This window comes from Ostrea edulis, chromosome 8 (genome assembly GCF_947568905.1).
Source record: "Ostrea edulis chromosome 8, xbOstEdul1.1, whole genome shotgun sequence".
In the NCBI taxonomy this organism is placed as follows: Eukaryota; Metazoa; Mollusca; class Bivalvia; order Ostreida; family Ostreidae; genus Ostrea; species Ostrea edulis.
Genome location: NC_079171.1, coordinates 64,939,488 through 64,964,340, shown reverse-complemented (window position 1 = coordinate 64,964,340; position 24,853 = coordinate 64,939,488). Strand labels below are relative to the sequence as shown.

The 24,853-nt window shown below is 40.5% G+C and overlaps 2 protein-coding genes across 2 annotated transcripts in view; one reads left to right on the top strand and one right to left on the bottom strand.

Annotated features, from left to right (window-relative positions):
- The first annotated feature begins 395 nt into the window (after positions 1-395).
- Positions 396-24,853, top strand: part of LOC125662116 (uncharacterized) — a 25,551-nt gene continuing 1,093 nt past the window's right edge. Inside the window, exons 1-5 of the mRNA XM_048894296.2 lie at positions 396-1,660; positions 7,850-7,906; positions 9,430-9,619; positions 10,588-10,760; positions 23,603-24,853. The exon at positions 23,603-24,853 is cut by the window's right edge and continues 1,093 nt beyond it. Of these exons, the coding sequence (XP_048750253.2) occupies positions 1,457-1,660; positions 7,850-7,906; positions 9,430-9,619; positions 10,588-10,760; positions 23,603-24,853 (1,875 nt within the window). The 5' untranslated portion in view covers positions 396-1,456. The remainder of the gene's footprint in view (positions 1,661-7,849; positions 7,907-9,429; positions 9,620-10,587; positions 10,761-23,602) is intronic.
- Positions 11,772-18,627, bottom strand: LOC125662117 (uncharacterized). Its single transcript, XM_048894297.2, has 3 exons — positions 18,112-18,627; positions 16,752-16,991; positions 11,772-12,088 (listed from the first exon to the last, which is right to left on the bottom strand). The coding sequence occupies exons 1-3, from the start codon at positions 18,383-18,385 to the stop codon at positions 11,907-11,909; spliced, it is 696 nt and encodes a 231-aa protein (XP_048750254.2). The 5' UTR covers positions 18,386-18,627; the 3' UTR covers positions 11,772-11,906.

Here is a 24,853-nt window from a genome sequence, read left to right as displayed (position 1 = left end):
ATTCTTACATTCGCAAGATTTAGAACAAGTAATCACAGGTTTACCTATTGAGACGGGCAGATGGAGTAGTGTGCCCAGAAATCAGAGAATTTGTACTTTATTAATAATTAGGGCCTATATCAGCTTTAAGTGAAAGTAGAAAATTTTAATAAACCTTCTAATTATACAAACACCCACTGTCATATAATTCTTTAATTTGTTTTCATGTAAATTGTGATTGATAAATAATCTTACTATATTCATAGATATAATTCATAAGAGAGTTACCCTTCCTGGTCAAAACCACAATACACTGTACACTCTTTCATGTGTATAACGCGGTGCTTTAATGAATTCGTTATTTGTGTATATATCTCCGTGTTATTTAATGCCATATGATATTACACTGTACTGAATTGAAGGGATACGAGAGAGAGAAAAAAAAGGAGGGGGTACGGTAGAATTGTAAACAAAAGAAAAATAACCGCCCGCGTGGAATAAAAAAAAAACCAAACAATGTTTGTTTCTTTTCTTTCTTTTTTTTTTTTTTAAATTAACTATTTTTTTTTTATTATCATAATTTGACTATAGACAAGTCAGACTTTCCATTCATAAAATGATAATTTCATATTCCTGACGGGAACTCCCCCCAGCATCTGTCAACATTTTTCCCGTCAGGGGCCCCTCAATCTAACGCCGGTGAATTTTAATTTTGTAAACACGAGACGGCCTAGGACCCGGCGCCCCACGTGTAATCGCGGCCACACAAAGCCCCCAGCATTTGTGATAGAGGATACAGTTTCAGTTTTAAAAGCCAGATATTTATAACAGAAATGCATTGTGACATAAGATATCGGGTTGTTTACCTGCCGCTAAATCTCGAAACTTTTTGAAGTTTTATTTTAATTTTTTTTTCTTTCTCTCTCTTTCTTCGTTTCTGTGGAGGATAGAGGAAGAAAATTTTGACACATGAAGTTAGTGTGACGGAACGTGTGATAAATTCCAGGAGTTAATTCATAAACTTGTATTCCTGTTTGATGTGTGGAATAAAATTATGGAGGTGATGAATCGATGTTCATGCTCTGCGCGTGCTTTATGAAGTTTGGCTGATGTTCCGCGATTGAGCTGTGTCGTCTGTGTGTGCAGTGCAAGTTTTATAAAAGCGCAGTGTGTTTGTCTTAGAATTTAAAGAACGGAATCTTGTTTGGTGGCCATTAGAAGCCTTAGCTGAAAAAAAAAAAAAAAAATTATGAAATGTGATGACATTTTTTTATGATTAATCAGAAATATGTGAATGTGATCCGACTGTGTTCTGGAACATAAAAAAACTTTAATGACGTCACTGATCTTATGGCCTAAAGGACCCCCGGTAACTTGAGGATTCCTTTCGGAAAGTACCTGCTGTTGTCTGTGAATCCTCTTCTGGCTGACCACATCCAGTCATGTCTATGACGTAACAAACTAATTTGAATATTTGATGATGTCATCCAAATGTTCGGACGCTCCAGAGAAAGCCCTGGGCGGTGGTCCTTGCGCTAGGAGGTTGTGGGTGTTCTTGGTTCTAGGGTCCTTGGACATTGTTTTTGGACTGGTCAGCGTGGGTCTGTATTTTAACATTCAGGCCATCACGACGTCAGACGACCTAACGGAAGTGTTGCCGGGATACGTCATCTGTCTCGTGGTGAGTACCCGGATCTTGTTTCTCTTCAGCTCAGGGAGCCGGATCATGGGGTTTCTTTATTCCCTGAATTATTATGATTGATTGTCTATTGTTTAATGTCCCTCTCGAGAATATTTCACTCATATGGAGACGTCACCATTGAGGTGAAGGGCTGCAAAATTTAGGCCTATGTTCGGCGCTTACGTACAGCCTTTGAACAGGGAGAGGTCTTTAATCGTGCCACACCTGCTGTGATACGGCGCTTCGGTTTTTTGCTGTCCCCATCTAGTCACCTCTTACGACAAGGAAGGGGCATTCTCTCACCAGAGGGCGCGCTACATAAGCTTCACTTTGTGGGGCGTAGCGTAACGCCCTCTGGTGAGAGATTGAAGGAAGGGGTGACAGAGGACCTTGAAATTCTAACCCGACTCGTTACGGGAGAAGTGTTATGGAAAATTGGAAAGCAGGTCCACGTGCGTTTGTCCCCATGCACTGACATAGTCCTACCTCTACTAAGAACTTATAGTTAAGGAGATTTCAAGAATGTGAATATAACAGCAATATTCTTAAAGCGACTAAAAGGGGGTAGGGTGGGGTGTATTGAGAAATTGTAGAAACCAAGTCTTAGTCTCGGTGTTAAACACGACTACCAAAGATTCGAAAATCTTTTGATCCGCCTATACAGGGCAGGCGATGAATTTGTTATCAAATATCCATCGAATTTTCCTTGTCGGATTGGAGGTGAAAACAGATGTGGTTAAGTGCTGCTTTGACACTAACCCGCCGTAATCTAGACCTTGATCTGATTCTATCAAAACAGACATCAGTTTCACGTGTATGTGTAGTACAGGCTGTAGTAAGGGGGACCGTGTAATTTAATGTATACTCAGAACAAATTTCATGGTTTACAACACACTTGTAATGTAGCGTAGATGGCAACTGATTCGAAATAATTTGCAAATAATTGTCATGGTCTACATCGCTGCGGGTGAGAATTTTGATGTCGATCGATTGCAAATCAAGCACATGTTGCACCGTGGTCAAATTGAGAAAATTTTAATCTGTGAGACGAGAAAGGTCAAGCCCATTGTCCGTTTGTGTGCGGAGGAATGTCCCTTTTTCACCGCGCACCTAACTGCCAAATTTTGGACAAAGTAACCCGTGTGTACTTTTATGTGTGCCGGAATGTCTCCCCCCATTGTCCGCGATTTTCATGCGGAGAGATTTAGCTCTTTAATTCATCCCCCATTTACATGTTCAAAGTCGACTTTGTCGTCCCATCCAGCAAAAACCACCTGTCGTATTTTCCACGGTTCAACGGGTCAGCAAAGGTCGAAATATTTTCACCGTGCTTTCATATTCTCTGATACGAAAACGTGAAAGAAAAGAGATTGGTATCTGTATAAGAAAAGTCCCCAGCGCAAACTTTGTAATGAGCTGTAATGGCGACCCCCTATTAAGGGGCGGTGGTTGGAAGGTCGTTTTGGATGATGACAGGGAGTCCAATATTGATTAGGTTTTACATTTGAGTGTAGAGAAATTCTCGGTTGATTTAATTTTGATCTCGTTAAGTTGATTTGACAATGTTTAGGGGAAGTTTGAATTTTCGACAATACCGGTGAATTTTAAAGGTCGGTTAAATATTGTCAAAATCGGATCTCATTAGGATGGGATTCGTCTAAATCTTACAAAGTCAATAATGGTTCTTAGAATCGTAATAAATTTAATCCCCCCCCCCCAAAAAAAATGCAGGCAAATTAACAGATTGGCAGTGCACACACGGTGTAAAATAGATAATATACATTTTCACTTCGTCGAAGGAAGTCGATTTTTTTTTGTTTTACAAACACTTCATTTCTTAGATTAGTTCGCCTAACCTTTTACGTAAGGACTCCTCGCTATAGCGAGTGTTCAGTTGTGTTAACGCTTACTAACCACCATGAGAACGGGAGTAGTGGCTCTCCTCATTACGTGTGTTCAGCTCCGTAAGTGCCAGGCTCGTAATTTCAACAGCCACCGAAATAGTGGGTAAACGCTCTCTCGACCTTTTTCTACAACAGACCGTGGGAAAATTTCATGCACGCGCAGCGCTCTCTCGCATTTTCACCGTGGTGAACACGCTATGTAATGAGTTGGTATAGAATCTAAGGGGAGTATAAAACAATTAACTTAATCACGTTAATGAATCTCCCACCGGCTGTTCCTTTATCTCCAGCAGCACGGGGACGGATTTGAAAATGAAGTGCGACGTGTAATTCATAAGAATCTGAAGACGTGCACCAAAGAGCTCATCAAGTTACTTTTGAACAGAAAGACCAGGGTGTAATATTAATTAATATTGAACAGACAGACCAGGGTGTAATATTAATTGATATTGAACAGACAGACCAGGGTGTAATATTAATTAATATTGAACAGACAGACCAGGATGTAATATCAATTAATATGAAACAGGCAGACCAGGTTGTAATATCAATTAATATGAAACAGACAGACCTTGTCTGGATTTCTCGAAATAAACTTAAGTCAGAACTTGGATTTAAGTCTGAGATTTTACTCAAACATTGACTGCTCAAATGAAAGAAAATTCAAAACTTAAGTTTGACATTTTTTCGAGAAATCCAAGCCAGGGTGTAATATTAATTGATATTGAACAGACAGACCAGGGTGTAATATTAATTAATATTGAACAGACAGACCAGGGTGTAATATTAATTAATATTGAACAGACAGTCCAGGGTGTAATATTAATTAATATTGAACAGACAGACCAGGGTGTAATATTAATTGATATTGAACAGACAGACCAGGGTGTAATATTAATTAGTAGTTATATCAAAACCTTCAGTGTGATAATCATTTAAAATACTGAATGGAAACTGACAGATTTATACAAAAATATTTACAATTCCAATGATTTTGCCTTCGGCATCCTCATCAAGGAAACTCCATACTTGCAGTTTTATTTGATACAAGTTTTAAAAATTATATTTATTCCCATTCACTAGAGATAAAACTAACAATTTTATAAAATAAAATACATAGGTCATCACACTTTTTAAGATGCGAGACGTACATAAACAGTACCATATATCACCGTCAGAAAATTGGAATTTTCCTTAAACAGCGTCATCAGAATGTCATACAAACTGGTTATGACGATATATAATTCATAACAATTTCATGAAACCGTATCTTTACAAAAACATACAAAATGTCTCTAAAAATAAAGGAAATCTATCGCATTATAGACTTGATAAAAGAAATCATTAAAAACAGAGTTATTGCCCTTGGATTCAATTTTGAGGATATGAAATCAATGCATTTCAACATACATATAACGATACACGTGAATGATATGTCGTTACAAGTACAGCATTTCATAAAGAACACGACGATCTTAAGGTTGCAGCCTGTTGTTGGAACTTTTTGAGCGTGTGAAACTGGATCTCCTCAAAGTAACATGCGGCGTTAGCCCCGGTGATTGTTGATGAAGTGGAAGGAGAAAGAGTGACATGATAAATTCGACATCTGTTTTAAGTTTAATTTAATAAACAACCTTTGATGGTCAGATAGATAAAATGAAACACGTGGGAACCGGCAGAGGCCAGTCAGGGGGAGGCGGAGCTAGTTATTAATTTTGTGATGTGTGGGTATATGAATCATGACTGAGACCATTTGGTGCAAGTTAAACTCGTACATATACAGTATATAGATATGTGTGTAAATACATACAGTATATAGATATGTGTGTAATATACATACAGTATATAGATATGTGTGATATATATACAGTATATAGATATGTGTGATATATATACAGTATATAGATATGTGTGATATACATACAGTATATAGATATGTGTGATATACATACAGTATATAGATATGTGTGATATACATACAGTATATAGATATGTGTGATATATATACAGTATATAGATATGTGTGATATACATACAGTATATAGATATGTGTGATATACATACAGTATATAGATATGTGTGATATATATACAATATATAGATATGTGTGATATATATACAGTATATAGATATGTGTGATATATATACAGTATATAGATATGTGTGATATATATACAGTAATACTGTATATAGATATGTGTGATATATATACAGTATATAGATATGTGTGTGATATATATACAGTATATAGATATGTGTGTGATATACATACAATATATAGATATGTGTGTAGTATTATACAATATATAGATATGTGTGTAGTATTATACAATATATAGATATGTGTGTAGTATTATACAATATATAGATATGTGTGTAGTATTATACAATATATAGATATGTGTGTAGTATTATACAATATATAGATATGTGTGTAGTATTACACAATATATAGATATGTGTGTAGTAGTATACAATATATAAATATGTGTGTAGTAGTATACAATATATAGGTATGAGATAAGATAAGATAAGATATTCTTTATTTCCTCCATGGTAATGGAGAGTTATAAGTAATTGACAACTAGAACTTATCTTATCTTATCTCTACATATACATGTATGTCCTTAAACTAACACGCGAATTTTTATAATTCTGGAACTTTGAGGGCGGGGGGAGGGGGGTACTCTATGTTCTTAAAATTGCACACGAGTTTTATGTAAATGTTTTTATTCAGTATAACCCAACACCTTGTGTAGAGAACACGGCAGGGGAATGACAGCGGTACACACTTCTGATACGGTTGACAAAACAAGACATTGAGTCTCTCGCGTGGAGAGCATCCGTGCGCATCTCATGCGTGTCATCAATACTTAAACCTGTGGAAGGTTCATTGTTCACCATAAACAGACCAAAAAAAAAAACCTATAAAAAATGTTAATTATTTGATTTATCGTTATCTGTGAATATGGCTTAGAGTAACAAAGAATAAGTTTGTATTTGATATACATACATGTATGTATATTATACCCACACATTATTACCGGTGTGTGTATAGATATTTTTGCAGAAAATGTTGCGGAGGTTCAAAGCATCTACATGTAGTATAAAAAGCGAGATTTTGTTCACAATGTAAGGAGGAATAGCACACCAGAGAAATCTTAAATGGTTGAAAAAATTGAGAATACTTACAATGATATTTCAAAATTGAATACTTTCAAATCCTTCTTTCGTGTTTAAAAATGCAGTTTTAGTTGAAAGTAATCTGAAGAAGAAGATAAAGCCCCAACAGTACTTCAGTAGACCCAGTGATTTACAGACCAGCAGTCTAGACGTCATCTGACTGCTATCAAATTCAAAAGGGATACATGTATACAAGTGTTGTTTATATTCATAGTTTTAAAAATCAGTCAGCCATTATTATGACGATGTATTATACCTCCTTAATCAAATATTGTTCATTAATGACGTCATAGTTAGGTTACTTCTATTACTGAGGAATAAAAAATCTACTACAGTGTTTGATCCTATCCCTCATAGTACAAATGTAGTAGAATTCCTGGACCGTGCATGTCAGCATGAGCAGCTCAGTGCCAGTGACACGAGCCCGACATATATTTTAGATATTTTAATATCTATGTCAAACAGTGAGGTCACTTGCGTGAGGTATTGTTTGTTAGCGACCAATGATTAACCTTCACATGCGTGTTGCCGGTAATCGAATTGTGAAATATTTTGAGACAATCAGACATTGCTATGACATTGACCAGTACTCCAAACCTTTATAATTGCAGAGTTGTCGTTCCTGAGTGCATGTTTTATCACAGTAAACTTTTATTCGCGTTTGAGAAAAGTTCGCAAAACGTTCATCGTTGCCGCGAGCCAGTCTTTTACTATTTCTCTTATTTGTCTAAGATTATCTCCGTCGCAAAATTAGTTGCCGCGAAGCGGTTTATCAGAATTAAAGCGCGAAAATTAGTCACCGCGAAGCGGTTTATCAGAATTAAAGCGCGAAAATTAGTCACCGCGAAGCGCTTTATCAAAATTAAAGCGCGAAAATTAGTCACTACGAAGCGGTTTATCAGAATTAAAGCGCGAAAATTAGTCACCACGGAGCGGTTTATCAGAATTAAAGCGCGAAAATTAGTCACCGCGAAGCAGCTTATAAGTGTTAAAACGCGAAATAGAATCATCGTGAATAGAAGTTGATTTACAGTAATACAATAATATGCAAAGATAAAGGAAACCATTCTGTCTAAATAAAACACTGCTTTCATTCTTACAGGTACTTGTGAAAGGTTGCATCGTGCTGGTCTTGTTTTGGTGGAGGCCATCTTGTCTGGTGAGTGATGGATGTGCACACGTGCAGTGTGTTGTACACATGCATGCAGTATTGTACACGTGCAGAGTGCTTACACGTGATGGGTGTGTACACGTGCAGAGTGTTATACACATGCATGCAGTATTGTACACGTGCAGAGTGCTTACACGTGATGGGTGTACACACGTGCAGATTGTTTACACGTGATGTGTGTGCACGTGCATAGTATTTATACATACAGAGTACAGTAAAACACGGTTATATTGAATCTCCTGGGCTGGTGAAAATAGTCATTATAAACAAATTTCCATTATACAAAAACTATCACTTTTTCATACGTGTGCATTCGTCATAATCGTGTTTTACCGTATTCGCAGTTGATGGGTATCTACAGATAAAGTTGTTTTGGTGGGTTTTTTTAAAGTTCAAGTATGTAATGAAAGGTGAAGATAACAAACAGTGATCAATCTCCTGACTCCTATAAAGGTGAACATAGCGAACAGTGATCAATCTCATAACTCCTATAAAGGTGAAGATAACGAACAGTGATCGATCTCATAACTCCTATAAAGGTGAAGATATCGAACAGTGGTCAATCTCATAACTCCTATAAAGGTGAAGATAACGAACAGTGATCAATCTCATAACTCCTATAAAGGTGAAGATAACGAACAGTGATCAATCTCATAACTCCTATAAAGGTGAAGATAACGAACAGTGGTCAATCTCATAACTCCTGTAAAGATGACAAAATTAAGATAGAGTTGGGCAAACACGGACACATGGGCATACCAAAGGTGGAATCAGATGCCTAGGAGGAGTAAGGATTTTCTGTAGACCGGTCACACCCACCGTGATGATCAGGTAAACGGAGTAATCTGTGGTCAAAATCAATGTGTAAAGAACTACTTAACAATTGGTATGAAACATGTCAGCTGCATTGGCAAACTAGATCATTATCACGACCATAGTATTTACAAAGTGTTGACTTTAAACGGGAATGTTGGAATTCCTGTATTATCAAATTGTTTGTCAGTAGCCTGCCTCGATTTAAAAACTGATCATACGCAGAACAAGCTCTTGCGCATCGAATCAGTTAAGAGACATAAACACCATATGCAGGTTACATGTATAACATAATATTGCTGCCTGAATATAATGAAATGAATACATTCACGATGAGATGAATAATTAAACGCACATTCAGTGCTTAATCTTCGTAATACATCTGCACGTACATGTAAGTAAATATCCCCTCGTTTGAAATGGGATTACATTTGTATATCATAATTGTTTTCTACCACAAGAAAATTATTTTGTGTAACTCCAAGTATCGCTTTGTTTCCTATTGGAAATCTTGGATTCAGATTAATATTGTAATGTGAAAATGTGTTCATGTAATGCTGCATAACATATGATTACATTCATATTTACTTAGATATTCGTGTTACAGTGATTACATTTTGATTACATGAATTATCTCCCCTCGATCTTTGTCTATGTTGCAGTGATTACATTTTGATTACATTAATTATCTCCCCTAGATTTTTGTCTGTCTTTCGGTGGCTGTGGGTTGTGGGCTTCTGTGCGTGGTGCTGGCCATTTTGTGCGTGACTCATGTACTTCCGCCAATCACAAACCTCGACTCATGTACCTACGTCAAGCAGGAATCGCTGTGTGAATGTAAATCATCCTATAAAAGAGAGGACCTTAACATAGAATTTCTTCCAACAGGTAAGACATAGGTGGATTTAAGATTTTTTTCCTAGTAGTAAGACAGGGACAGATCTAAGAATTTCTTGCTATTTGTTAAGTAAGAATTTTTCCCTTATTGATAAGACGGGAGCGGATCCAAGAATTTTTTTTGCTGATTTTTTTCCTGGTGGTAAGACAGGGGCGGGTCTAAGAATCCCTTGCCATTTGTTGTGTAAAAGTTGCTCCTAGTAGTAAGACCGGGGTGGATCTAAGATTTTCTTCCGATAGGTAATACGTGGGCGGATGATAATATGAAGGGTTTTTTCTAATTTATTATTATATGGGAGCATCCGGTAGCAGATATGCTCCATGTCAGGGGTACACGCCCTTGGCACGATAAAGTCTCCATGGAGTTCGAAATAAGAGTAGGCTCACTGTTGCCGTCACAGAGATAACAATGGCTGAACTTAAATAGATGGAATCTCTACCCAGAGTTATCGTTCCTTACATTCACTTATACATCTGTCAGCATCTAGTGGGTATTTCAGGATTCCTGAAGAAAACGGTAAAAATGCTGAAATAAAATGTTTTTGAGTCCAGTTGCAAAAGTATACGTAAATAAATCAATATTAAGCAGGTGTCAAGTCTTACTGTGACACAAGAAGCAGGAAATTGTGTTGACATGCGAATATTGTTCGAGCACTCCACCTATAGGTAGATATGTAATGTAATGGGAAATAAAATATGCAGTAAATTGCACGACGTTTTTTTTTTTTTTTTTTGTTTTGTTTTTTTTATATTTCGTAAACTAGTTCTTAGTTTTGATTTTATTAACCGTACCACTGCTAATTTCGAGACGTCGACAGAGGTGTGTGTGAGTGTAAGGAACGATAACTCTGGGTAGAGATTGGAATAGACGAAATATGCCTGGAACACTGCACACGCACACAATGCATCTTTTCACTCATGAGTAATTTCTATTTTGAATTTTTCTATCTTTTTTGCAGATAAAGTAAAAATAAAGTTTGAGAGAACCAGCAGTTGTGACGTCATCGAATCTGTACTTCCGGTCTTATTGTATTCAGAGTGTGCCCTCTATCTGTGCATTTTCATCGTATGTACCATTGTAGCAGTGCTTACATTCCTCATCATCAAGCTAGAGAAAAGAAAGATTTTAAGGGTAAGATCTCTTAATCTCCTTCCCTCTCTCAATCTGCAAACGGTCGCGGTCGCGGTAGCTCAGTGACAGATGATTCACTTTATAACCGGGAGGTCGTGAGTTCGAGCCCCACTCGTGCCATGGCTTCATCAAACATAAGACGTCATTATAGGTAATGGTTGCTCAAAGTGAGAATCATGGGTCTTCCGAATATGACCTTTAAAATGGAGGTCCTTTGTGGTGGCAGACATTGGCATGTTAAAGAATCTTTATACCACCTTCACACTCACGGATTTTTCTTAAGAGTCCTTATGGATCTCCGACTCGTAGTCACTCGCAAGCATTCGTAAATCACTCGTCGTGTCTAAATCGTAACAATCCGTGTACCCTTTACGGATTTGTGGAATACGTAAGGATCCGGAAGAAAAATCTGTGAATGTGAAGATACCATTACTGGTAAAGACCTGAACACTAGGTCTAAATTTGTGATATTTCACTTACAGCTGGTGATGTCTGAATATGTGTGAATAAAACTCGACTAAACCTCTCTCTCTCTCTCTCTCTCTCTCTCTCTCTCTCTCTCCCCTACATAATACAACTAACACGTGTTTACGACTCGTGATTCCTAATCTCCACTCTCATTCTTGTAAATTCTCATCCGACTGTTTATTTTATGTATCTAAACATCGACTTTTGGTTTAGATTTCTGTAGAATCATTGGGCACTTTCCCGACTCATGGTAACCCTTATACGTCACGTGATTGTGTAATTCCGGGTAAATCACTACTACAGGGCGATCTGCAAAAATGTGTACCGTCGTCAATTTATGCGATTGATGTGACAACTAAAGGCGTGGTCTACTGACGAACAGACAGACAATAAATGGTGGTCTACTGACGTACAGACAGACAATAAATGCGTGGTCTACTGACGAACAGACAGACAATAAATGCGTGGTCTACTGACGAACAGACAGACAATAAATTCGTGGTCTACTGACGAACAGACAGGCAACCAAGCATAAAGACTGAGTGAAATAAACATTCATTTAATATGAGAAACAAACAAACAGTGGAAACTCATCCCTTGTATTCGATGTGATCATTATCAGCAAATGGATTGAGGAAATTCGGATTGATTGAATATTATCCGCCAAATTAAGGAAGTTTAATAAAGCTGCCATCCGGAAAAGGAAGTGCGGTGCGTGGTGGAGCTTAGAACACTTCCGTGTATGTTGACTTTAGGATGAGAGCGCACCCTGACGGCGTCCCCCTGACTTAACTGGGCTACTGCCACGCCCGTGGTGGTGTGGTACTCATTCTGCTCTTGGCTATCACTGATAACGTTTCCTGAAACACAGACATTGACATAACTAATACTAAAGTCCATAACTAGTATCAAAGTTCAGAAACTAGTACTAAAGTCCAGAACTAGTATCAAAGTCCAGAACTAATTCCAAAATCCATAACTAGTACCAAAGTCCAGAACTAATATCAAAGTCCAGAACTAGTACCAAAGTCCAGAACTAGTATCAAAGTCCAGAACTAATACTAATGTCCAGAACTAGTACCAAATTCAATAACTAGTATCTAAATCCAGAAATTAGTATCAAAGTTCATAACTAGTATCAAAGTCCATAACTAGTACCAAAATCCATAACTAGTATTAAAGTCCAGAACTAGTATCAAAGTACAGAACTAATATTAAAGTCCAGAACTAGTACCAAAATCCATAACTAGTGTCCAAAACTAGTACCAAAGTCCAGAACTAGTATCAAAGTAACTAGATAATTATAAAAACCTTGCAACATGACTATTGGATAACTAGATAATTATAAAAACCCTGCAACATGACTATTGGATATTATGTTAATTCTGTATCCCGTCTCTGTTAATTCTATATCCCGTCTCCGTGTTAAGGCCAACGATAAAAATTGTTGAGTTTCCGCTAACGTTCCAGAAAAAAATAGGGTAGGTAGGTAGGAAATAAATTTTTTTTTTTTTTTAAATTTTATTTTTTCAAAGTATTCAAAAACATTGTAAACTCGTAACAAGTGTAGTATAGGAAGGAGGAGAAAATCTTTGGCTGTACCGGGAATCGAACCCGGGACCCCTGCATTACTAGGCAGGTACTCTAACCACTGAGCTATCCAGTCCGTATAGCCCTAATTACTACATTCCTCCCTCCTTAAGATCAATTATAATTTTATAATTGTCTTTCAATATCAACCCAGGTTCTTTTCGCCCCTGACAGGCCAACCTGCATCACCAGGGGTAGTCAACGGTACCAAATGTAGTATGGGAAGGAGAAAATCTTTGGCTGGACCCCTGCATTTCTTGTCAGGTGCTCTAACCACTGAGCTATCCAGGCCGATATATCCACGGTCCGTATAGCCCCAATTACTGTACAAGTTAAATGTTCTATTGAATGTAAAACTTATACGGTACCAATTTTGACGCACCAGATGCGCATTTCGACAAATAATGTCTCTTCAGTGATGCTCAACTGAAATGTTATACTTTCAAAATATAAATTTTGCTTAAATTGCATTGCAAGTAAACTTTCAATCATAACATTTCACCCGTTATTGGCTAAGGATTATTTCCAGATGTTTTATAAGAAACTATATTTTTCAATGAAACATATCTAGCATAAAACACAAAAGTTAACTCCTCTATGCCACTATGCTCTACAAGTACCAGATATATTGTTTCTACATTTAGATTGGTTGTCATAGGTCAGGAATACTTCTAATGTATTTTCACAATCTAAATGGAACAAGGGTAGGATGACAGTCTGGGCAGATCCCACTTATCCTAATGGGATCCAACTCTCTTCCAGCTAAAACTTTTTACCGGACATAAATTTTTATTTTAAAAACAATCTGCACATCTTTTTTTCCTCTCGGCTCTCACCAGCCATCAACAACTTGGATGCGCTCACTGCTTTATTTGCGGCCTTTTTCATAGTGTTTTCAGTTAGAACTGCAGCAGAAACCAAGGATGTGCATACAAATTTGACAGACTGGACATTCATGTCTGTCACTCTGCATCATGACCTCCATATAAAACTAGGGTCCCCGTTTATACACAGTAATGCCCGCTGAAACGATAGCATAAGACTGTGCATGGCTATAAATAGCCACCGTCTAAAAAGTAAACAACATAGGAGTTGGCAATTTTGAAAAAAGAAAGTCTTCTATGAAAACATGACACTTGGCAAAGTCTCTCGACCGTCTGTTAACTTCAATTGTTAAATCACCGTTGCGTGAGCACGCATGGAGGTACTAGCCACTAGGTCAACCATCATCCATGCTGTTAGTTAGAAACATTATCAATGTTGTTTAAACGCTTGACACAATACCATGCAGTTTTGTATATCATTAAAGCGTTTGAATGACTTCATCTCAATGTCTAACTAAAACGAAAACCAAGAACCGGGAATATATTTTTTCCGGGAAAATGACGATTTTTTTTTTAAATATCGAAAAAAAAATCTAGGGTCGGGGCTATAATTTAGGGTCGGTCGGGTTAGCGGAAACACAACACATTTTATCAGTGGCCTCAGCACGGTCACTTAATAGTCCACCTAGATAAGCTACTACATACAAAATGTACAATACAAACTTTCCAGTTAATGCTATGACTAGATAAAACAGAATATTCAAATACTTACACTGTGATGGGCCACAATTTGCGATATTGAACACGAGGTCAGAAAAACATGTAACCAAAAAATATGGCGGTTCATAACTAAACAATATCCAAAGAGAGATAACTCAATATAAGAGAAGTCAAAAGATAACTCTTGCCGGGACGGCACAAATGTATTACCAGATGCAAATATATCACATTAGGCAGCAGATTTGAAGTCAAATTGTGCAATCTTCGTAACATGATATCTAGGATTTATATCGTTTTCCGGTTTTATAAATTCATTTGAAGCCGACATTAGGGGTCTTCGGAAGATGAATAAGTTCACATTTACAGTCATTGGTCTAAATTTGAGAGTTTCTGACACATATTAGGCCAACGATAAAAATTGTTGAGTTTCCGCTAACGTTCCAGAAAAAAATAGGGTAGGTAGGTAGGAAATAAATTTTAATTCTTTTTTAAATTTTATTTTTTCAAAATATGCAAAAACATTGTAAACTCTATCAAGTGTAGTATAGGAAGGAGGAGAAAATCTTTGGCTGGACCAGGAATCGAACCCGGGACCCCTGCATTACTAGGCAGGTGCTCTTTTTTTTTTCTTTCTAGGCAGGTGCTCTAACCACTGAGCTATCCAGGCCGATATCCAGTCCGTATAGCCCTAATTACTACATTCCTCCCTCCTTAAGATCAATTATAATTTTATAATTGTCTTTCAATATCAACCCAGGTTCTTTTCGCCCCCGACAGGCCAACCTGCACCATTAGGGGTGGTCAACGGCACCAAATGTAGTATGGGAAGGAGAAAATCTTTGGCTGGACCCCTGCATTTCTAGTCAGGTGCTTTAACCACTGAGCTATCCAGGCCGATATCCACTGTCCGTATAGCCCTAATTACTGCACAAGTTAAATGTTCTATTGAATTTTATACTTTCAAAATAAAATTTTGCTTAAATTGCATTGCAAGTAAACTTTCAATCATAACATTTCACCCGTTATTGGCTGAGGATTATTTCCAGATGTTTTATAAGAAACTATATTTTTCAATGAAACATATCTAGCATAAAACACAAAAGTTAACTCCTCTATGCCACTATGCTCTACAAGTACCAGATATATTGTTTCTACATTTAGATTGGTTGTCATAGGAATACTTCTATTGGATATGTTTGACAGGAAAATAATGTGATGGTTTTGAAAAAATATATTAAATCATCACCAAAATATAAACATCATTAACATATTTTAAGTTTATTAATACATTTCTGAATGTATTTTCACAATCTAAATGGAACAAGGGTAGGATGACAGTCTGGGCAGATCCCACTTATCCTAATGGGATCCAACTCTCTTCCAGCTAAAACTTTTTACCGGACATAAATTTTTATTTTAAAAACAATCTGCACATCTTTTTTTCCTCTCGGCTCTCACCAGCCATCAACAACTCGGATGCGCTCACTGCTTTATTTGCGGCCTTTTTCATAGTGTTTTCTGTTAGAACTGCAGCAGAAACCAAGGATGTGCATACAAATTTGACAGACTGGACATTCATGTCTGTCACTCTGCATCATGACCTCCATATAAAACTAGGCTCCCCGTGTATACACAGTAATGCCCGTTGAAATGATAGCATAAGACAGTGCATGGCTATAAATAGCCACCGTCTAAAACAACACAGGAGTTAGCAATTTTAACAAAAGAAAGTCTTCTATGAAAACATGACACTTGGCAGAGTCTCGAGACTGTCTGTTAACTTCAATTGTTAAATCATCGTTGCGAGAGCACGCATGGAGGTACTAGCCACTGGGTTAACCATCATCCATGCTGTTAGTGAGAAACATTATCAATGTTGTTTAAACGCTTGACACAATACCATGCAATTTTGTATATCATTAAAGTGTTTGAATGACTTCATCTCAATGTCTAACTAAAACGAAAACCAAGAACCGGGAATATATTTTTTCCGGGAAAATTACGATTTTTTTTTTTTTAATATCGAAAAAAAATTCTAGGGTCGGGGCTATAATTTAGGGTCGGTCGGGTTAACGGAAACACAACACATTTTATCAGTGGCCTAATTTTATACCCCGTCTCTGTGTTAATTCCGACGACCCTGACTGTAATTCCTACATCCTTTACCCCAGTAATCTGACATCCTGTGTAATCCGAAATATTGTCTAACTCGGCATTAAATTCGCTTTGAAATGCCAGTCGGATTAGACGGGTTTCATTGTACCAGAACAGAACCTCGTTAATTCGACACCTAGCTAATGCGACGGAGTTGACGGTAAGTTCTGAAATGCCAGTCGGATTAGACGGGTTTCATTGTACCAGAACAGAACCTAGTTAATTCGACACCTACCTAATGCGACAGAGTTGACGGTAAGCTCGGAGAAGACATAAGACGTAGCGTCCACAATGACGGTCCAAGTAAACACGAACGTCCCGTCCCGGGGAGCCGTGAAAATTCCAGTGGCGTTGCTATACCCGGAACCCACATTGGTTCGGACAGTATCGAAAATGAAAGTGCGATCCGGATGAGGATATTGAAGATTGGTTGACATGTAGGCGTAGAAGGCATTTTGATGTGCGCCGACCTGACCTGATAAAAATAGAACATACGCAACATCAGAAGATATATCCTAGAATTTAAACCTGATAAAAATAAAAGTGTGCTCAAATCAGAAGATATATCCTAGAATTTAAACCTGATAAAAATAAAAGTGTGCTCAAATCAGAAGATATATCCTAGAATTTAAAACATACGCAACGCTCATCTATTGAGTATCTGGGGCGAATCCTGCATTAATGAAAATGTGAAAATAACGAACAGTGATTAATCTCATAACTCTTAAAAGCATACAAAATTAAGAGACGAACAAACACGGACCCCTGGACAATGCCAGAGATGGGATCACTCAGGTGCATAGGAAGAGTAAGCATTTCCTGTTGACAGGTCATACTTGCCGTGCATAAAATATAATACTGTTTACTTGAGAGAACAAATGCATGAAATACACTGTGATGAAAACACCATGATTCAAAACTTATAAACTTATTGGAATTAGAAACATTCCGCCCATCTTCTAACGGCTTGTTGGTTGATTGTTAATTCATTTTATGTCCCATCGAGAATTGTTCGCTCATATTAAAACGTCATCATTTGTAGATAGAAGTACCACAGATTTAACCTGTGTTTCACGCTCGGTGTTGTAGCGGTGAGCGATCGTTAACGCACCAACGCTTACTACGAAATAGGTCTCATGTCTTTAGGGCCATTTCCGAAAGTCCCGTGATTCTCACTTGTAATTGCCGAGCGTTTGGCGAAGGAGCAATCACTACCTATGTTTACGTCTGAGGTTTGACGCGGCCATGACACGAGCGGGACTCGAACTACTAGTTCCGGTTCCGGTTACCATGCGTATTGCTGTGGATGTTTATTTCTTTGTATTTACATTCCACTGGGAATGTTTCACTCATATTGAGACGTCACAGGTTATAGGTGAAATGCCGCACATTTAGACCTATGCTTAATGCTCTGGGCGGCAGGGATTTTTAACGTGCCAACACCTGCCGCGACACAGAACCTCTGTTTAAGGTCGTATCTGAAAGACATGTGATTCTCACGTCTTGAGGAGCACACGTGGACATATATCTCAACACTAGTAAATCTACGCTATGGAGCAGACATGCAATGATACAATCAGCACAATACTACGCACGTTTAGATAATCCTTTGTGTTCAGTTATCCTAAATTCACACTTAACCGATACATCCTGCACCCTCGTCTGGAGTTCCGCTCTCTCCTTCTGCCCATTAATGACGTCAGCTTCCAGCTCTTTAACTCGGTCCTCTAGCCTCTGAATCATCTTCAGCATTTGACCAATCAAATCCCCGCTCTCCTGAGACGTCGTCTCGCCATCAGCAATGGTGGTTGCATCCGCCAACAAAGCGCCGAAGCAGAGACAGACGACGAACAAAATTCGCGACTCCATTGTCTGATATGTGCCCGTGTACAGTGAAATAGTCTTATCTTAAGTTAAACTGACCTAGAATTTCCGGTGCCTGCAAAGTGGCTGTGTTACAAAGGGGTCTATATATATAGATCAGAATGTCCGGTCAGATAAAGCTAGGCACCGACTACACTGATAGTAAGGTCAGTGAGTGGCGAGACGCCGAGAAATGTGATTGTCTTTGAGCTTTGTGTTATAGAGTGCATACATGTAGTTGATTCCGGTATATGATTGTAGTACTTATGTTGCCGTACTAAATACTGTGTTAAACTGCACTGATACGACCTTCATGTCCATACACTACAGATTCCGTTTGTTACGTCATTGAACCTGGTATAACCCGGTTTTACTCGCGTGTTACTTCATTGAACCTGTGTAACCTGGTTTTATCCGGTCTTTTCTCACTCTTTACATTGGTTTTGACATATCGGACATTTAAACAATTGCAGTTTACTCTACTTATATTGAAGTCACCTATAGTGAATTATCCGTTATATTGAATTAAATCTCCAGTAACATCATTCATATAGTTCTACATCGGTTGTATTCAACTTTGGTTCCCTGAATTTTAATAGATCTGGAGTAGACTGTATTTGAATACATGGAGGTCTCACGATGGGTATTGAAGTCATCATTTCGCAAATTCTATGTTCGCTATAATGATCTTTGCCAATACAACCTCGCATTGGGTCAAATGCTGTCTGGTGTGATTCATACCGATCGTTAGGCCTATCTTCGCACACTGATTTGACTACAGATTATTCCGTTTACTTGATCAAGATATAGGGTTCACGGCGGAGGTAAGCAGTTAAGAGGGGATGCTGACTTCTCTAAAGCACCTAATCTTACCCCTGATGTGTCCAGGGGTCCGTGCTTGCCTGATCCCACCTCTGGTGTGTCCAGGGGTCCGTGTTTGTCTGATCCCACCTCTGATGTGTCCAGGGGTCCGTGTTTGTCTGATCTTACCTCTGGTGTGTCCAGGGGTCCGTGTTTGTCTGATCTTACCTCTGGTGTGTCCAGGGGTCCGTGTTTGTCTGATCCCACCTCTGATGTGTCCAGGGGTCCGTGTTTGTCTGATCTTACCTCTGGTGTGTCCAGGGGTCCGTGTTTGTCTGATCTTACCTCTGATGTGTCCAGGGGTCCGTGTTTGTCTGATCTTACCTCTGGTGTGTCCAGGGGTCCGTGTTTGTCTGATCTTACCTCTGATGTGTCCAGGGGTCCGTGTTTGTCTGATCTTACCTCTGGTGTGTCCAGGGGTCCGTGTTTGTCTGATCTTACCTCTGGTGTGTCCAGGGGTCCGTGTTTGTCTGATCTTACCTCTGGTGTGTCCAGGGGTCCGTGTTTGTCTGATCCCACCTCTGATGTGTCCAGGGGTCCGTGTTTGTCTGATCTTACCTCTGGTGTGTCCAGGGGTCCGTGTTTGTCTGATCTTACCTCTGGTGTGTCCAGGGGTCCGTGTTTGTCTGATCTTACCTCTGGTGTGTCCAGGGGTCCGTGTTTGTCTGATCCCACCTCTGATGTGTCCAGGGGTCCGTGTTTGTCTGATCTTACCTCTGGTGTGTCCAGGGGTCCGTGTTTGTCTGATCTTACCTCTGGTGTGTCCAGGGGTCCGTGTTTGTCTGATCTTACCTCTGATGTGTCCAGGGGTCCGTGTTTGTCTGATCTTACCTCTGATGTGTCCAGGGGTCCGTGTTTGTCTGATCTTACCTCTGATGTGTCCAGGGGTCCGTGTTTGTCTGATCTTACCTCTGGTGTGTCCAGGGGTCCGTGTTTGTCTGATCTTACCTCTGGTGTGTCCAGGGGTCCGTGTTTGTCTGATCTTACCTCTGGTGTGTCCAGGGGTCCGTGTTTGTCTGATCTTACCTCTGGTGTGTCCAGGGGTCCGTGTTTGTCTGATCTTACCTCTGATGTGTCCAGGGGTCCGTGTTTGTCTGATCTTACCTCTGATGTGTCCAGGGGTCTGTGTTTGTCTGATCTTACCTCTGATGTGTCCAGGGGTCCGTGTTTGTCTGATCTTACCTCTGGTGTGTCCAGGGGTCCGTGTTTGTCTGATCTTACCTCTGGTGTGTCCAGGGGTCCGTGTTTGTCTGATCTTACCTCTGATGTGTCCAGGGGTCCGTGTTTGTCTGATCTTACCTCTGGTGTGTCCAGGGGTCCGTGTTTGTCTGATCTTACCTCTGATGTGTCCAGGGGTCCGTGTTTGTCTGATCTTACCTCTGGTGTGTCCAGGGGTCCGTGTTTGTCTGATCTTACCTCTGATGTGTCCAGGGGTCCGTGTTTGTCTGATCTTACCTCTGATGTGTCCAGGGGTCCGTGTTTGTCTGATCTTACCTCTGGTGTGTCCAGGGGTCCGTGTTTGTCTGATCTTACCTCTGATGTGTCCAGGGGTCCGTGTTTGTCTGATCTTACCTCTGATGTGTCCAGGGGTCCGTGTTTGTCTGATCTTACCTCTGGTGTGTCCAGGGGTCCGTGTTTGTCTGATCTTACCTCTGGTGTGTCCAGGGGTCCGTGTTTGTCTGATCTTACCTCTGATGTGTCCAGGGGTCCGTGTTTGTCTGATCTTACCTCTGATGTGTCCAGGGGTCCGTGTTTGTCTGATCTTACCTCTGGTGTGTCCAGGGGTCCGTGTTTGTCTGATCTTACCTCTGGTGTGTCCAGGGGTCCGTGTTTGTCTGATCTTACCTCTGATGTGTCCAGGGGTCCGTGTTTGTCTGATCCCGTCTCTGATGTGTCCAGGGGTCCGTGTTTGTCTGATCTTACCTCTGGTGTGTCCAGGGGTCCGTGTTTGTCTGATCTTACCTCTGATGTGTCCAGGGGTCCGTGTTTGTCTGATCTTACCTCTGGTGTGTCCAGGGGTCCGTGTTTGTCTGATCTTACCTCTGATGTGTCCAGGGGTCCGTGTTTGTCTGATCTTACCTCTGATGTGTCCAGGGGTCCGTGTTTGTCTGATCTTACCTCTGGTGTGTCCAGGGGTCCGTGTTTGTCTGATCTTACCTCTGGTGTGTCCAGGGGTCCGTGTTTGTCTGATCTTACCTCTGATGTGTCCAGGGGTCCGTGTTTGTCTGATCTTACCTCTGGTGTGTCCAGGGGTCCGTGTTTGTCTGATCTTACCTCTGATGTGTCCAGGGGTCCGTGTTTGTCTGATCTTACCTCTGATGTGTCCAGGGGTCCGTGTTTGTCTGATCTTACCTCTGGTGTGTCCAGGGGTCCGTGTTTGTCTGATCTTACCTCTGATGTGTCCAGGGGTCCGTGTTTGTCTGATCTTACCTCTGATGTGTCCAGGGGTCCGTGTTTGTCTGATCTTACCTCTGGTGTGTCCAGGGGTCCGTGTTTGTCTGATCTTACCTCTGGTGTGTCCAGGGGTCCGTGTTTGTCTGATCTTACCTCTGATGTGTCCAGGGGTCCGTGTTTGTCTGATCTTACCTCTGGTGTGTCCAGGGGTCCGTGTTTGTCTGATCTTACCTCTGATGTGTCCAGGGGTCCGTGTTTGTCTGATCTTACCTCTGATGTGTCCAGGGGTCCGTGTTTGTCTGATCTTACCTCTGGTGTGTCCAGGGGTCCGTGTTTGTCTGATCTTACCTCTGATGTGTCCAGGGGTCCGTGTTTGTCTGATCTTACCTCTGATGTGTCCAGGGGTCCGTGTTTGTCTGATCTTACCTCTGGTGTGTCCAGGGGTCCGTGTTTGTCTGATCTTACCTCTGGTGTGTCCAGGGGTCCGTGTTTGTCTGATCTTACCTCTGATGTGTCCAGGGGTCCGTGTTTGTCTGATCTTACCTCTGATGTGTCCAGGGGTCCGTGTTTGTCTGATCTTACCTCTGGTGTGTCCAGGGGTCCGTGTTTGTCTGATCTTACCTCTGGTGTGTCCAGGGGTCCGTGTTTGTCTGATCTTACCTCTGATGTGTCCAGGGGTCCGTGTTTGTCTGATCCCGTCTCTGATGTGTCCAGGGGTCCGTGTTTGTCTGATCTTACCTCTGGTGTGTCCAGGGGTCCGTGTTTGTCTGATCTTACCTCTGATGTGTCCAGGGGTCCGTGTTTGTCTGATCTTACCTCTGGTGTGTCCAGGGGTCCGTGTTTGTCTGATCTTACCTCTGATGTGTCCAGGGGTCCGTGTTTGTCTGATCCCGTCTCTGATGTGTCCAGGGGTCCGTGTTTGTCTGATCTTACCTCTGGTGTGTCCAGGGGTCCGTGTTTGTCTGATCTTACCTCTGGTGTGTCCAGGGGTCCGTGTTTGTCTGATCTTACCTCTGGTGTGTCCAGGGGTCCGTGTTTGTCTGATCTTACCTCTGGTGTGTCCAGGGTCCGTGTTTGTCTGATCTTACCTCTGGTATGTCCAGGGGTCCGTGTTTGTCTGATCCCGTCTCTGGTGTGTCCAGGGGTCCGTGCTTGCCCTACTCTTGATTTTGTATTCTTTATAGGAAATATTGATCACAGTTCGTTATCTTTACTTTTTATACTAACCATACAAAATTACTATTTATACAATGTTCATGGCATAAAACTGATAACTTTGGTTTATAATCAATCCCGACAAACCGTGATATATAAAAAACATATAGACCGTGACCTATACGAAACATATAGACCGTGACCTATACGAAACATATAGACCGTGACCTATACAAAACATATAGACCGTGACCTATACAAAACATATAGACCGTGACCTATACAAAACATATAGACCGTGACCGTGACCTATACAAAACATATAGACCGTGACCGTGACCTATACAAAACATATAGACCGTGACCTATACGAAACATATAGACCGTGACCTATACGAAACATATAGACCGTGACCTATACAAAACATATAGACCGTGACCTATACAAAACATATAGACCGTGACCTATACAAAACATATAGACCGTGACCTATACAAAACATATAGACCGTGACCTATATAAAAGATATAGACCGTGACCTATATAAAAGCAGATATATCATGACCTATACAGAAGCAGAAACTAGCCAGTGACGGTAACCGCGGTTCTAATCTCTAATATGCTTCAATAAAACAGTTTAACTTCAGCTGCGGATCTAGAGAGGGTTGTTAAGGTTGCACCCCACCTTTGTTGAAAACTTTTAGTCAATCTTGGATCTATAATATTTTATTTTTGGATCTGCCACTGAACGTTTTCTGTAAGAAATGCTGGTAGAGTGGACCGTGACTTGATTAATCTTTATTTCTCTTCAGAATGAAACATATGAAGAAATTTTCACTGTCAGTGGAGGGTCGTCGTGTAGTGAAAGTGAAGGAGAACCGGAAGTAGAAACCACGCCCATTTCTGAGGGAAATACCGGTACCGCCAAGTCGGATGTTCACAATCAGATAGGAGGTAGAAACACCTGTCCCCCAGGCATCCTCAAAAACCAAGACAAACACGAGATACTTGTGAACAAAGCAATCCCCCGTTCTAAGTCGTGTGAATCTTTAGACTTAATTTCTAAGGTGTCGGAGACAGACTCTGTAACAAAGGGGCGTTTGAAGGAACACAGGCGGAAAGGGAGGCGTGCCGTGACGCTAAACAACCTCGATTCAAAACAGTTGTTGTTAATTCTAGACCTGCAGAGGAGGTACCATGAGGAAACACGCTTGTTGAAATCTCAGGGTAATCTCAACCTTATAGAACCCGGTAGCACTCCACCTATCGCCGATATCGCAATCCAAAGAAGGGCGATAACCCCACAGCCGTGCAGGAAAGTCAACCCAAACACGTTACCTCGTTCTCATACACCACAGCCGGGTCACGTGGGTGGTGATATTAGAATGGGTGAATTAGTACGTGATTTACAGAACTGTATAAAAGAAAAACGGTCGAAAAAGAAAAGCGAAGACACCGCAAAAATAACTCAAGAAAGCGTAGGCCACCAGGCGCCCCCAGGTCAGAATGAGGGATATGTTCATATGGCACCCCGTCCAAAATCACGCCCGTCCGTGCAGAGGTACTTCCTTCCGCCGCATCCAATACAAAGATGTAGGTCCACGTCCCCGTTTGCCGCGCCGCGCCAGAGAAAGACATCAGCCTCCGAACAACTTCCCGCTCACCCCATATCACGACCGCCTGATCCGTTTACACTATTGCCACCCGCTCCCATACAACGAGATGGATCCGCCTTTCAACTGGTAGGACATCCACTCGGACCTATGTATAACAAAGGATCAGTTTCCCACGATGTCATTTTCCGAACTCCCGGAGAGTTGTTTTGTGAAAACGCCATCCGTGATAATTTCAAGCTTTATGCAAGTCCGTTTATTCTACAGAATACGAAACAGCGGCGTGTTGACTCTGTGCCTAACGCATATATTCCACCGCCATATTCCAATCCGCCTTCGTACACGGATTTTCTTTCCAGAACGGACTCTGGTCAGGAATCCGGTTCGGAGCATGTTTACGAAACCTACGAAAATATTATAGAAACCAGGTCACCTTCAAGAACTTTCTCA

Bases quoted from the DNA above. Each gene is read 5' to 3' on its own strand.
- LOC125662117 (XM_048894297.2), bottom strand. From the start codon at position 18,385: ATGGAGTCGCGAATTTTGTTCGTCGTCTGTCTCTGCTTCGGCGCTTTG. The intron at 16,992-18,111 runs GTGCGTAGTATT...TATTTTTATCAG, and splicing joins ACACAAAGGATTATCTAAAC to GTCAGGTCGGCGCACATCAA. The intron at 12,089-16,751 runs GTAGGTGTCGAA...TCTGTGTTTCAG, and splicing joins CGTCAACTCTGTCGCATTAG to GAAACGTTATCAGTGATAGC.